General features: G+C 38.1%; 1 protein-coding gene across 2 annotated transcripts in view; it reads left to right on the forward strand.

Annotated features, from left to right (window-relative positions):
- NALCN (sodium leak channel, non-selective) overlaps positions 1 to 16183 on the forward strand; it is a 323837-nt gene that overhangs the window by 287086 nt on the left and 20568 nt on the right. For both annotated transcript variants that reach the window (XM_076009294.1, XM_076009295.1), the window contains 7 exons: positions 447 to 553; positions 6623 to 6743; positions 6829 to 6927; positions 12497 to 12590; positions 13101 to 13207; positions 13419 to 13493; positions 14351 to 14470. In XM_076009294.1, coding sequence (XP_075865409.1) covers positions 447 to 553; positions 6623 to 6743; positions 6829 to 6927; positions 12497 to 12590; positions 13101 to 13207; positions 13419 to 13493; positions 14351 to 14470 — 723 coding nt within the window. The remainder of the gene's footprint in view (positions 1 to 446; positions 554 to 6622; positions 6744 to 6828; positions 6928 to 12496; positions 12591 to 13100; positions 13208 to 13418; positions 13494 to 14350; positions 14471 to 16183) is intronic.

The following is a 16183-nucleotide window of genomic DNA, read 5'->3' on the forward strand; positions in this document are numbered from 1 at the left end:
CCATTCTACATACCCATCAATAGGATATGAGGGTTCCGATATGAAGACTCTGATTTTTCCACATCCTCGCCAACACTTGTTGTTATCTGTTGTTTGATTATAGCCTTTCTAGTGGGTATAAGGTGGTATCTCATTACAGTTTCTATTTGCATTTTCCTAATGGCTAATGATGCTGAGCATCTTTTCATGTGCTCATTGGTCATTTGCATCTCTTTGGAGAAATGTCTATTTGGATCCTTTGCCCACTTGCTAATGTTTTCAGTATTGACTGTCACCTGCCTATCTCCTAAGTCTTTGCTATTATCTGCTGGGTAGCTGTCTGCATCACTATCATTAGAAAAAGGACATTTGGCATTCCTTGTAAGAAGCATTATTTCTTATCTTTTGCATTTTCTGAGTTCATTTTCTGATTAGATTTCCCCTTTTCCCCCTTTTTACTACTTTAGGAAGATTGTAATGGCATATTCAGAATCAATGTAAGTGTGTCCAAGAACTTAAACTTAAAATTGAGACCTGGAGAGAAAAAACCTGGATTTTGGGTGCCTCGTGTTTGGTAAGCACATCAGAAAAATATTCTGAAGAATGATATTTTTATTAATATTTGGCTTTAAATCAGTATAATATGACATGAAACTAAAGGTAATTCTGCTGGAGATATTAAAATGATTTTAAGTAATATAGGGCAAAGCACCAGATTACAACAGGATACAAAAATCAGGTAAATAATAGAACAAGTGGTACATTTAGTTCCACATTACTTCATGAAACTAATGAAATATCACCTCAGTATTTTTCTAATACTTTAAAAGTATATATCTGGATTCAAATGGTTTTAAAAATTAGTGAGCCTTAAAAAAAGATTTCCTATCAAATTAAAACTAAACCCATCCTGAGTTTATATCTTTAAAAGAGGATCTGATGTCCTCATAACAGTTGTAGAGAACCCTAAATCATAAAGCTATTTCAATTTTAAAACCCATTTACGTTGAAGGATTTCCATTATTGCAATCAGTAACACAGTTGATTAAATCTAACTTTCCCTTCAAAATTCATTTCTCTTGAAAATGAATTTTCAAAGCATTAGCATTTATATCAAAGCTAGGAGCACCTAGTACCTTCTGTCTCATCTAGCTTATTAATGACCATCAATGGAATCTCTCAGCCTGTTTCGTTAATGAGCTGAGTGTTCTATCAGCTTCATTTCTCCTTTTTAATTGTTACCTAGTTTTTTAAAATTTCTTTTTTACGTCTTGGAATAATGAGTGAACAACAGCAACTCTGCCTTTATCACCATTGATGTTCTCTCTTCTAAATGTCAAGATTCTTTAAAAGGAATAGCAGCCATACCCTAGCACTCTTTGTTACCTTTCTTTGGAACCTCTCTAATATGAAATTCACTTATATAAACAATCCAACATAGCTTATTTTAGGTTTTTATTTTTAAACACCCAAAAACTAAGAAGAAAGATTAATTTTGGATGTGTGGCTGGAGTATAGATAGAGAGGAAGGCGACAGATGAGGATGGCCTCATCCAACTGCTAACTAGACAGCAGTCGAATTTACATTACAATAGAAGTGCATGAAGCATAAAAAATTTACTTTTCTGAGACAAAAATTTATTATACCATAAATAACTTATTTATATCAGGACATCAAATGGGATTTTTTTCCCTGCTGTTTTGAGATTTGAGCCTCACATCTGAGGTCAATAGGGCATAAAATGTCTTTACATTCTACAGAGACCAGCTAGACCCATCCCAGCGGAACTTAGGAAAAGATTATCCACCATCATCACCCAGCTCTAGCTTCTGTAAAAGAAAACTCTACATTCCAAGATAATGTCATGGAAGTAAATGAAGTCAGGAGTTGAGAATCTGTGGCATCTCCCTCCCATCACTGTGGAAGAAGGGAGAGGGCGCCTCCCACGCCAGCAAGTGAGGGAGCCCAGGGGGACCACTTAGTGTCAGAGGGTGTCCCAGGCAGGAACAGCAGGTCTTGTGGGCAGGCTGCTCTTCCCCCCTGGCAGAGCAGGGTTATCTGGTGTTCCTGGAGGGCCAAGTCGTCATTGCCCAGGGCCCCCTGATCTGAGCCGACTTGAACTTTGCTGCAAAGGCTCTGTGCTGGGGAGAGGGCACCCCCTTTGCAAGAAGCTGTGCATGTCTTTCCAGGAGCCAGACCTGAGCATCGCCCACAGCAGCAAAGGGGCGATAGGGCACTCTTGTGCTGGGGACTCAGGACATATAGTATATTCATATATACTATATATGTACTAATAATTAATAAATGCAATGTATTAATTAAAAATTTGAGGTATAGCACGTTCAACAGATCAGGTGACAATTGCCATTGAAAGGGTAGTTTGTTACAGTTCCTAAAAGGGGGGCATGTCCCACCAAGCAGGACCACATGAGGAAGCCTCAGTTTGCTCATGAGGCAGAGGGACGGGAGAACTCTAGGGAAACCTATATTGCGGTTTCCTTGGGAAGGAACAAGAGCGGGGATTGGCTAGGTTGAATCATTTCAGTGGGCTAAGGGGCACAGGGGCTGTCCCCAGGTGTCTGGTGCCCGGCCCTGGGTGATCAGGACAGGTGAACAGTGACCTGCAGTATGAGGGCTGCTAAAGGAAGTGGCTGGGGTGCGGACCCTGGGTCGGTGGGTTTGTGTTTGGAAAGCACACCCCCAGGAGGAGGATTCCTCCCAAGGAGGGGAGGGGGCTGATGAGGGGGGCAGGCGGCCAAGGTGAGGTGGCTCAGGCACTTTCCTGGGTTGTCCAGAGCAAGATGAGCCCAGCACACCATGTAGGAGAGATGTTAAGGCCTGGGTCAGCACAGGGAGCATTTCTGAGGAACACGCAAATGAATGAGCTCCATGAGAAAGCAATGGCTGCCACTCCAGGGCACCGATGGCCAGAGTCCAGTAGCATCAGCTAACAACACTTCAACTCCATTTGTCTCACTGCAACTGCATCCCATCCTGGTCTTGTAAGAATCAGTGGCCTGAAGAGGAGGAGTGGAAATGAAGGGAGCAGCCAACTCTTCTTTCCTGAAACGAAGGGTTGAGCTGCTGAGGATGAGGTCATCCCATGGGCTATGAGAACAAAGGTTTGATGTAAAATGGAGTTGGCCTTTTGAAAGAGACTGATCTTGTGACCGAAAAGCTTTGGGACCTCCCCAAGATGTCAGAAAGGAAGCCGGAACACACTAGAAGGCAGTGTTTGGAGAAAAGCAGTTGTACCTCCTGGCATTCAACCTGTTCCATAAAACCAGCTGCACAGGATTTTAAAAATCAAAGTGAAGTGAAATGGAATATTTTATGTAAGGTATTATTAGGGAGTTCGAGTTCAGTGACATTTTAAAAGCATAAGAGAATAGAAAGGCATTCCTTGAACATCATTACTATTGCTTTTGTCCATTTGTCTAGAATATCATGACTTGGATTATTTGTAGTGAAATAAAGATCTTCAGTCTAATAAATGTCAACTGTACCCATGATAATGTTCATGATGTTCAGAAGATGTTTCATCTGTAGTAAGCTAATCAAGAGTTAGAAGCTGAAAATATTGTAATTTTGTATTGGCTAAATTATGATTAAGAAAATAAATTATGCCTGGGAATACACCTAGGGCATGCTTTGATAATTATAATTAGGACATAAATATGCACTAATTCAGGAGATAGTCTAGTTTCTATATTTTCTCTTCAGATGAATAATTTATTTTCTTCTGAATCATTCAGACTTAATGAGATAAAAATCACCTCAGTAAGAGGATTAAACATATCATATATTATAAATATTATATGTTTTATTTTAAGCAGAGGTCTGGAATATAGGAAAATGGCATGCACGGGAGAAAAATCAACAAAGTATTCAAAGTTTACAATCAATGTATTTTTTAAGTGCTTGCTATTCACCAGGTATTATGCTTGTCACTGTGATACAGCCCTGAATAAGCTATGTTCCTACCTCATAGGAGGTTGAAGGGGGAATAGAAAATGAAATTACAAATAATTTTATATAATATGCTTATGGCTTTGATGCTACATGGATAAGCCCGTAAGCCTACCTCTAGATAACCTGAACTAGTCTACAAGTAATTTGAAGTTACACTAGGGTACGTTCTAGGCAGAAGGAGATCAGGTTTTGTAGGGTCCAAGGCTCAAACAATTCAGGGTACCAGAGTCTTGGAAGGGACCTGTGCAAAGGGGGCTCCTGAGGCTTAGGTTTTGGCTTCATGGTACACCTGTCTCTGATTCCTACAGAAAGGCAAAGGGTGCAATGGCAAACACAGGAGAGGCACCTGACACAAACTAAGGACCAAGCAGAATGACCAGAGGAGAAGACACGTTGGTTAACTTTTGAAGGATGACGAATAGGAATTAGACAAGTGAAAGGGAGAGGCCTCGGAGCAGGTGGGAAGAAAGGTCTAGGCAGAGGTTAGGTGCTGCAAGTTGAGACAACTCCATTGCCAAAGCTCAAGGCAAAAGGAATGCTGATGCCTTCTAGGAAGCACAAAATATTTCTGACTTCTTTGGGAGAAATGATTGTGTGGATACAAGGTACCATTTTGGACAATGATTTTCCCCATATATCCACATCTGTGTCACATATTCATGGTGTGCCCCCATGTTCCCCAGAGGTGGAGCAGCTCTCCTTATAGTGCTCCTGGGGGCCTCGGAGCACTTTCCATTGGGAAATAAAAGATTGAACAAATTGTGAGGTCAGAACCAATGTCTTCATTTTCTGAATTGGACAGACAAGATTAAATTTTTCTAAAATTTAACCAGAAAAGATGATATATAAACACCCTTCCAGTTTAAGGAAGGGTGACATGTAAAATGACAATGATGGAGTATGCTTGGGGTTTAGTGAAGTCCTCTGTAGTTATAGGTAATATTTCAAACTTTCCAATTTTGCTAGCATGAACAAAGCATAAATAAACATCTTTTGTGATTAAAACTAAAAAAGGCTTATGTTTTTAAATGTGATTAATTCTCCCAATTATTTAAGTCTATGATACTACATTTTGTTTTTCTTGGTATAGTTAGAATATTTTTAACATATTCTAACTTCCAAAAGATATGGATCATGAAAGTAGTTTAAGTTTCTGCAAATTCAGCTTAAAAAGCACTTTTACATAAAGAAATGGATGGGTAAGAAAACTCGACGTCAGATCTCAGAACTGGCTTACTTGGTTAAAAAGAAAAAAATCCTTATTCAAGCAAACTGTGATATTTGTAGAATCCTTACAACTTCTATCTATGGTAAAATACATGAAATTTAATGGAAACTTCCCAAAGGAAAAATCCAAAAGAATATATTTGTACTCTCCTATGTAAAAAATATAGATCTGAATTCTAAAATATGAATTTCTGAATGGGGCTTTTGCACTGTATAGAAAACATCTCTACCAATCAGTCTTAAACCCTTGGGAGCAAGTCAGTTTCAGGTTTATGTTTTCTTCTTATATCCCCATCTATTTAGTATTTCAAAAAATCTTACAAAGGTGCATCTCATGATTTTTCTCTATTCTTTAAAAAGCATAAACAATGATAGAAAAATATTGAACCAGATTCCCCTCAGAGTGTTGACTGTCGTGAGGTTAAATTTTGATAAATGAGCTAGCAGGGAAAATAATGATCCAAACATAGTTTAGATAGGCTTCCAGTAGGATCACTCTATTCAGTAGTCCAGAGCTCAGTGCTTCCTCAAATTCAGGAAATGTAGTGATAGTCCATAATTTTCTAATATATGATTGTCTGAATCTTTCAATTATTTAAAATTAGCCTCTAATAAGAAGGAAAGAAAAAAAATACTGAAAGCTACTTCTTTTAACACTAAAAATGTTAGCTAAGACTCATAACAATTAAAGAAAATATTAATACAATGTAGTATTAATATTAATAGAAAGGATCACTTTTGTAAGTGGGAAGAAAAGACTATAAATGTTTCAGTAGAACAAGAAATAAGACATTCCTCCCCAAATAAAAGGAATAACAGTGGGGCCAAAGTGTTTTAGGAACCAGGAATCAACTGTAGGGGTACACAGCATGCTGCACTTTGGGGACTAAAAAGTGTCTATTGAGAACACAAAGAGCTAATAAGAAAAAAAATCCAACCAAGAAAGTGATTTGGAAACATACGGGCTGTGAGCAAACACCTCTTGCCATCTCAGTAACCTCTAAATCCATCACTACTCTACAGCATAACATTCACAACGATGACATAAAATGAAATAAAGTAACCAAATTCTACTCTTTTTATGCTTTCTGTACTAACACAGGGAATTGTAATTGATGCCTTTAGAAAGGTTTTCAATTAGAAAACTATTTCAAAATTCACTTCCAAAATCCAGTGCCCCTTTGTGCCAATCTATAAACTTGTATTTCCAATGGTCAAAGAGCTAAAACTGGAGTTGCGTAGCATTTTGTTTTAAACTGCAACTACCCCATCACAAATTACAACACGTGGATGCATTGTTATGATTTAGCGAACGAATGCCACATAGTGCACCTTACCAAATGCTGCATGGACCCTGCACCCAAGATTGGGAGGTGCTACAGATCTGTGCCTTGCATGCTTCTCATTGGAATTCCACAGAACATTTCTCTCTCTGAATTGCAGGGCGAATCCTCGGAACTTTAATTTTGACAATGTGGGAAATGCTATGCTGGCATTGTTTGAAGTTCTCTCCTTGAAGGGCTGGGTGGAAGTGAGAGATGTTATTATTCATCGCGTGGGGCCGGTAAGCAAGCACTGCAAATCCTCTGAACACGTCAACAGCAGCTCCCATTTGCTTTGATGAATAACCGTATATTTCGTTTGTGCAGATCCATGGAATCTATATTCATGTTTTTGTGTTCCTGGGTTGCATGATTGGACTGACCCTCTTTGTTGGAGTAGTCATTGCTAATTTCAATGAAAACAAGGTAAGAATTCCTGGTTTGAATGCCACAGGATTCAGTCTTTTCTAGCCGTTTCACTTTGAGCTATCTTTCTCACACGCAGCATGAAGTCGCATTGAACTGTAATGTGACTGGTGTAAATAATCTTTATAACTATTTTACAAGCTACCTTATTGCTGCCTTTCAGACACATTATCTAAGAGTACAATTCTCTGGCTAAATTTACCCTCCTAGTAACAGCATCATTAATTCGCCAGCAACTGAGAGGCCCATCTCCTATTGTTCAAATGGAAAGGATGTGCAGTAAAGTTATTAAAACACAATAGCTGAAAGTGAGTCACTGATTACAGGTAATATTACTTTCGCAAAATGTAAATTGTGTGCTTCTTTGTAACTCAGTAGGCAAACTCTGAATTTTGATGGGGTGGTGGGGTGGGGTGAAATTTTTAAATCCTAACTCACAGAATAAGAAGAACGTTTTCTAATTCCATATAAACTACATCTTTTGTGGACTCGGGAAGCCTACTGAGTTCGTAATAGCTCTGATGATCAGTGCAAGGGCTCACAAACATCAATGTAGTGTCCTAGCCAAAAGTTTAGAGGAGAACATTCTATTAGCGCCCCTTGGAGTGGTGCTTGTTCTTCTGGGCACTGCTGATATGCCCTCCCTTGTGTGAGGGTCAGTCTTTTGGAATTATAATGATTGAAATGCATGCAGTTTTTGAGCGCATACTATTTGCTAAGATCTTATATATTCTATCAATCTTCACAACTCTGAAATGCACGGTTGAAGAAAAAGCAATGGCTTGTCTGGGGCTTGTAAGGAATAAAAAATGGGGCCAGAATTCAGAATCGGTGGCTGTTACAGCAGGCTCTGTGATTTTTTCCAATGCAAGAGTATAAAAACGTAAGCCGTCGTTCTGCATTGAGCTAAAGGTAGATCTGCCCACAGAGCACCGTGCTGTTCGATACTATTCACGGCTGGGACCGATTCCCATGCGTTCACATCAGAGCTCTTTGGTTTGTGTCACTGCACGTGGGACTGTATCATTCACGGTCCCCGGGCTCAACGTGCGTGGTACGAGTTACTCAGTCAGTTGCCACCTTTGATGTGTAGGTCTAATGACTATGTCATTTCATTCATGCTTTCAAAGGGTACAATTTAAAAATGTCCCCCTTTGGGCCCCAACACTACTGGGTCCCGCAGAATCCTGGAATCCCAGAGTTAGAAAGAACGGTAGTGATCACGTCGCCCAGCCTCCTATTTTATTCCTTAACACATTCATAAATGAGTTTCTTTGAGTCCTACAGTGTTCAGTTTATTACCAAGCAGAAAGAGGAAGAAGGATCTTTTTAGATGCCTTTGAGCCGTGCAAGGGAGCAGACACTAGGAATTCCAGAACATGAGCAGAAGCTGATCAGTCAATTAACAGGCGAGTTTAGGCACTGCTTGCTCAGAACACCATACAAGACCCTCCAACCAGGCCTCTGAGTTCAGGAGAATCAGGGCCTGTGGCAGCTCACAATTCAGCAACATAAGTGAACAACATAAAATGTTCAATAACTAGCAACAAATGTATAATTAATTGCAACTCTTGAACTTAGAGGAATGGCTGAAGTAAGCACAATAACCAGGGAGGTCTCCTTCCAACACTATATTTATGTTCTCAAAGAAGGAAGAAGTGATCGGCCTGTTTGGGGGCATGTTATGTCAGCTCACATGGACACTTAGAGAGAGGGGGAAATTACAAGACATTATAATACCAGACATGAGAAACTTGAGTAGTTAATTGGAGACAAGTTTCTAAATTACATAAACCTTCTAGTAAAGTGTCTGTTTTTCTGCAAGTTTTTAGAAGATAGCACATGAGCTGCTATATGTTTAACAGCATTTATTCATTTATTATTCAATATTTCAGCAGATTAAGTTGAGCACTTGCGAGGTGCCAGACACTGCTCTTGGCACCAAGGACCTAACAAACTAAACACTAAACACAAAAATTTTCACTGTCATGGAACACACATCTTAATAGTCATACCCAAGGGAATATAAATAGCTTTCCAAATCTAGAGGCAACAGAGTATGAGGAACAAGCTTTGGGGGCAAAGTTTTCATAATTCAGGATTATGCAAAAATATGTGCTCCTTAGAAAATGGAAGCCTCTTTAAAAAGTCCAAGTCTATACCAGTAAATAAGGTTTTTATCAGTAAATAAGGTGGTTTTTTTTCTGATTTCCCTACCATTAGACTATGTGTTTGATTAATGAACTTAATTTGACAATAATAAACTTTCAGAGATTTTTATATATTATCTGATGATACTTCCATGCTTATTATTATTCTTTTTTGGATCCTTCACAGTTCAACTTTTCAAAATATCTTGTTTTGTATAACAAAGGAATAGTATTAATGTCTATGGTGCCTTAGGTGTTAGTGAGAAATTAGTGAAATTACTAGTTAGCAATTAGTGACAAAAGTGGCTTAGCAATAATATCAGAATAAAATAATTTTAAACAAATATCATTATTAGGAATGAATGGTGTAATTAAATGATGACAAAAGAAACTAATCAACAGAAAGATAAACTTCTGAATCCAAAATATACAATGCAAAAATTAACCAAGTTATAAAAAGAAGCTTGCAAATCCAAAATCATAGTAAAGATATTAAATTTTTCTCTAAGAAACTAATAAATCAGATAAGAAAAAAATGAGATTTCATATAATAAACACCTCTGATCTAATAAACATAAAAAGAACTCTGAGCCTAACAATTTGAGATTATTCATTGTCTTCAAGTACAAAATGTATCCTCTAGAAGGACATAAACAATAATTACCAGAGTTCATAATTTGCAGAATGTGTTCTCTAACCATAATAAAAAAGATAGCAAAAAACTCCATAATTTAGAAATATTAAGGCAACATTCTAAATAATTCATGAGTTAAAGAAGAAATCATAATAGAAATCACAAAACAATTACAGATAAATCATTCTAAAATATCATATATAAAAACTCAAAATGTATAGATGAATCAGTAATTAGAGAGAATTTATCACTTTAAGTGAGTATGTCAGAGAAAAAAATCAAAGGTTAAATATTAATATATCAAATATCAAAATCAATAAATTATAATAAGAACAACAAAGTAGAATCAAAGAAAGTAGGAGGAAGAAAGTAACAAAGATAAGGACAGAAATTAATGATAAAGAAAATGAGAAAACTTGCATAGTTCCTATACATATAAGGTTCAAGAAAACAACAGCTGGTTCTTAAAAAAAATTAAATCGGTAAACCTCCAAGTAAGATTGAGCAAGAACAAAAATGTAGAAAAGGAAGGTAAACAAGAAGGAAAGTAGACAAACTATAGTAATTAAAACAGTGTTGGTGTCAGTACAGGGATAGAAAATTAGACTTACAGAAAAAAACAGAAAGGCCCAGGAGGGACCCATGTGTGCAAAACAGAAGTAACACAGCAAATCAGTGAAGGAGGGTGAGACCAACGATGAGTGACATTAGGAGCTTTGGGTGTGTCCATGTAAGAAGCTAAACTGAGATCTCTACCTCACTGCATACTCAAAAATGAATTCCAGATGAAATGAAGACCTAGATATGAAAAGCAAAATTTAAGCCATTTTTAAACCATGTAAGCATTTTTATTTGAATTTCAGGTAAGCAGAAAATAATATTTTTTACTTTTATTAGTATTTATAATTGACACATAGTTATTACACATATTTATTGGGAACAGTGTAATTATCAATACAGGTATACAATGTATAATAATCAAATCAGGGTAATTAGCATATCCATCCAAACATTTATCATTTCTTTGTGTTGAGAACAGTTGAAATCCTTTCTTCTAGCTATTTGAAAATATGCAATTAATTGTCGTTAATTATAGTCACCCAATAGTGCTGTAGAACACTAGAACTTCTTCCTCCTATCTATCTAGCTGTTCTTTGTATCCATTAATCAACCTCTCCCTTCTCCCCTCTACCCTTCCCTAAGCATTTATTTTTTGACCCTGGAGTAGTTGTGAATTTTATAACATGAGCCACCAAGTAAAATCTGTAAAGAAAATAATTTATAAAATAGATTATATTAAAATTAAAAATTTCTGAATGACAAAGTCACTATAAGCAAAATAAAAATACAAGTCAAGACCAAGAGAAAATATTTTCAAAATATGACAAAAACTTAGTATTCATAATGTATAAGAAATTCTTTAAAACACTAAAAAGTAAATTTTAAAATACAAAAATGAGCAAAGAATAGGAATAGGCAATTCACATAAAAAGATACAGGAATCACCACTTATATACATATAAAATGTTTCATCTCAATATTAAAACTGTGTTAGGTACATTTCACACCTATCAAAGTGGTCAGATTAAAATGTCTGATAATGTCAAGTATTGATAAGAATATGAGGAAATGGGAACACATATACTATTGATGCAAAATTTTTTTGTTTATTACTCTTTGGATAGCAATTTAGCAATATCTGGTAAATATAAAGATGCTTATAGACCCCACATAGACCCCAACAATTCTTCTAAAGATTTACCATGGACAAACTCTCATAGGTGTTTACTATGAAACAGTACCTGTATCTTTATTACTACATTGTTTATAGGCTATAATCCTAAAAGAAATAAACTACTGATGTATTTGCACAGTGGACTACTACTACGTGAGCCGTTGAAATGAACAAATTAGATCTAGTAGTCTAGTTTGTATGGAAAATATACTATTCAATGAAGCCAAAGACAAACTGCATAAATAAACACATATTGGATACCACTTGTGTAAATTTTAAAAATTCAGAACAAATAAATTCTTATGTATTTATGCATACATAAGTACAAAGTCTGAAAACGTAGGAGGACACACCCCTGAAGCACAGTGGTTAGCTCTGGGGAAGCAAAGGGAAGATGGAAGTGGGGGTGGGATTGTTTTCCAGTTTCTTAAGTTATACTTCTACCTGTATAATAAAATAAAATACAAAGCAGTGCAATGCAATACAATATAATACTAATTGTGTGCATTTTAATCAAGTACTCTATTAATACAAAATATGTGATCTCATTTAGCCAGTTATCACAGCACTAATTTCTTTAAAAGGCAAATTCTATGACGTCATACCTCTTAAAAAATAGTTTTGTGATTGCACATATCAGAATGTTTTTCTTAAAAAAAAAGAAAGACAAAATACTTTTAACTAGACACAGCAGCATTGACAAGCTGTAATTTTGCTGCTATGAAATGAAAGGAAACTAACCACTATTAGTTAATATCCCTTTTTGAAAATGTAATTATATAGAAAACCTTCCTTCAATTTTCCCAAACCTGAATATTGCACATCTTGAAAGCTATCAATTGAAGGCTGCTGAGTTCTCTCTGAAACACGTGGCCATCATTTGGGGAACTGCTCCCAAGACCAACTGAGCATTCTGACTATATTTCTCTCGCCACCACGGTGGGAAGAGCATCCTTATTGCAAACCCCCACATCAGTGCTGTTTGTCTGCGATGTTCTTGGTGTGAGCATACAGCAAAAGGCCTTTCTCTGCTTCCCTTTGTCTGTTAAGGGGACGGCTTTGCTGACCGTCGATCAGAGAAGATGGGAAGACCTGAAGAGCCGACTGAAGATCGCACAGCCTCTTCATCTCCCGCCTCGCCCGGGTACCCAAGATGCTGTGATTTTATTCATGTTGGGCACTAGTGTGCATGAGTCCCCAGGAGTCTCAGATTTAAATTAAAATAATAATCGCGAGGCCACTGGGAGGTTGTGCATAAGTTAATATAGAAACAGGCTCCAAACTACAGATCTCTCCATAAGGCTATTAAGATCAAGCAGCCAAAGGGCGTGCTTCAGTGCTCTCAGACTAAGCCTTAATGAAAAAATGAATTTTTAAATAAAATATATTTGTGCTTGCCTTTTAAAAATATGAGTGAAATGTATTACACTGACAGAAATTGAATGATGCGCTTCCCGTTCCAATACGAGCAGCGTCATGCACCGTCGTTTTAAATATTCAGAGCCAGCCGTTCCAGCAAAACTCTCACAATAGACGGAACTGTAGGGGGACAGGAATGTCATGGGTTTTAAGATGAGCATTAAAGAAAATGAAAGACAAGAAAGTAAACGTGACCTATGTCTGAAACACCCTTGCCTAAACCTTTCTTTTGCAGACAATGATGGCTTTAGAGCTAAGATGTACGACATAACCCAGCATCCTTTCTTTAAGAGGACGATAGCATTACTCGTCCTGGCCCAGTCGGTGCTGCTCTCTGTCAAGGTACTTTGTTTCCCCGCCCCCAAGACTCTGGGAATGAGCTTTGCATTCCTTGGTACATCCAAGAATATTCCAAGCTGCCATGTCCATTCAGTCTATGTTCTTGAGTATAAAAAATTAAGATGCACAGTCAGGGCAAAGTGGGCAGAAGAAGGGGGGAAGTCTGGGCGTGTCCGATGGACATGGGCAGACCTGTGTGCTTTTTCCCTTGCAGTGGGACGTCGAGGACCCAGTGACTGTACCTCTGGCAACAATGTCGGTTGTGTTCACCTTCATCTTCGTGCTCGAGGTACAGTAATGAGGAGTCAGCTGGCCCTAGGGGGAGCCAGGCACAATTTTAAAGTAAATCAGTGTCCCTCTTTGATGCCACTTACTTTGAGATCTGTGTGCCATTGCCTTTGAAGCCTTTTTGTTGGGCGGGGGGAACACTCTTCGGATATTTCCTTCTTAGCCTGTTCTGCTTAACTTGAACAAAGACTTTATCCTCCAGGTTTTTCTCATTGCAGAAATGCTGCTGTCAATTGTTGTGTCTGAACGTTGGCCTGCCTAGTTATGGGAATTCAAATATTTACAGGGAACGGCACAAGCCACTGTAATTCAGGGGCTCAAATTGTAACGTGTTGGCAAAACGAGTTGGCCTAGCCAAGATTATTTTAGTATATGGTTCCTGTAATATCACCTTCCAGGGCAATCTTCTTTGAAATACAAGCAGATTCTCATTTTGCCCTATACTAGTTGATGTTTTCCAAACTCTATGGTCTTCTACTTGAGGAAGAAAATTATCCTGCGATCAGAACTAGTCATAAAACAAGGACAAAAGAGTGTGGAGAATACAGATTTGTAACTGACTTAGCTTTAAAAATAAAATCATATATCTTGGTAATAAACTCTTGTTTTTCGTTACTACATTGTTTAAAATGATTCTTTAAATAGATAATATAGGCATGTGGTCTAAAAGGAAACTTCAAAAGGCACTAAAGGATTTGTCTCTTTCTTAATTAAAAAGATATTGTATCAGCATAAAATAATTTAGAATTTTCTTCATTCGAAAATGTATACACACAGATAGAGCACCTAAATTAATACATTTAAATATGTGCTGAACACTGACTCACTCTGTCTGTTTTCTTCATTATTTTTCCCCAGGTTACAATGAAGATCATAGCAATGTCGCCTGCTGGGTTCTGGCAAAGCAGAAGAAACCGGTATGATCTCCTGGTCACGTCCCTTGGCGTTGTGTGGGTGGTGCTTCATTTCGCTCTCTTGGTGAGTGCCAGAGTAAACTTTATTTCCGTTGATAATTTCGGTTTAGTTAAGTTCAGCTCAGTCTTATTTCCAGTGCCATGACACTCCATGCCAGCCCACCCTCAGATGTTAGATTAGCCTCTCTAAAGCCCAGCTTGGATCGTGACAGGCCCCGAGACGTGCTCGCATCTACGTGTGCCCAGCCCCACACTCTGAACGCAGGCAGCACCTGGCCCTCAAAGCCCTAGAGTGTGCAAGCCAGGAAGAGAAGGAGCTTACATATCTTCCGGCTTAACCCCTCGTTTTACCAAATGAGAAAATGAGAGAGAGAGAGGAAAACTGAAACAGAAACTGAGGGGCCTGTCTCCATGCACACAGCAAGCTAGTATCACAAGACTCAAAGCCTATTTTCTGAGCTCAAGTACAGCGTCACTCCATTAAAATCAATGTTTCATGATATATAACTCGCAAGTGCTTCTGCTGCTTTATTTCTGTCTAGACATTCAGCTGCCATTTCTCTAATGCACACCATTCCCCGGCATTCTCACTATTTTGCCTAAAATATCCTCACCCTCCATTCAGTCTGGGGTCCAGCTCAAACCTATAGCTGCAGGTGTACTTGACTATAATCGAGAGCCACGTTGTCCATTGGAAATAAAATGTAGCCACAGATGTCATTTATTCATAAAATTTTGTAGGAGCCACATTTTTTTTAAAAAAGAAACAGATAACATGATTTTAATAATATATTTTGTAACCTCCCATATCCAAAATATTATCATTTCAATATATGTTATATAAGCAATATAAAAAAATTATTGAGATAAGTTACATGTGTGTGAAGTCATTGAGTGTGTGGTTTGCATTTGCAGCGTATCTTTCTTCATTTAGACTGGCCACACTGCAAGTGCTCGATAACCACACATGGCTAGTGGGTCCCCCATACTGGGCAGCACAGCTCTGGAGCATCTGGGGCAGGTGTGGGGAACACATTGCCTGGGGCCACATATGGCTTCCTGTATCCTTGAGTGAAGCCTTTTGACTAAATCCAAATTTTGCAGAACAAATCTTTTTAATAGAGGGATTTGTTCTGTGGAGTTTGCGTTCAGTCAAGGGGCCACACTTGGGGATCTGAGGGGCCACGTGTGGCCTTGAGATTCTGGGGCCTTGTCTAGATGCCACCATTGTCCAACCTTGACCAAGCGATTTGTCTTCAGTGAGCCTTTGTTGTTCCCTGCCCTGAACTGGGGGATGTAACTTCCTAATCCACCTGTTCCATATGGGCACTATGAAGACCTGGTGAGATCATGTATTTGATGCTTTCTCAAACTGTCAGGATTATACAAGCCCATAAGGCATTATCATAATTACCTTCTTTTTTTTGGTTTGTCTTCCTTGATCTCAGCCCAAAGTGATATTATTTGTTTTTCCCTGTTCCCTTCTATTCATTCTTCCATCCCCTTAATGTTAGAAGCATGACAGGAAGCTCCATAGCACACAAAACCCATTTGCCCATCAGAAAGGGCTTGCTTTAATATGAATTTGCTGTCCTTCTTAAACCAGTGGTTGCCTTCAGCATCCAGGGCTGCTCAAAGCCTAGGTGAACTCTCAGCCACGCTGGGGCATTTTCTAAGCAGTAAATGGTTTTGAGCGCTATAGGGATACACTAACGATGTACACTCTACTAGGAATTAAGAAGAATGTAATGAGCAAAACAAAGACAGTCACTGCTCT

Source organism: Microcebus murinus, chromosome 13 (assembly GCF_040939455.1).
Source record: "Microcebus murinus isolate Inina chromosome 13, M.murinus_Inina_mat1.0, whole genome shotgun sequence".
Classification (NCBI taxonomy): Eukaryota; Metazoa; Chordata; class Mammalia; order Primates; family Cheirogaleidae; genus Microcebus; species Microcebus murinus.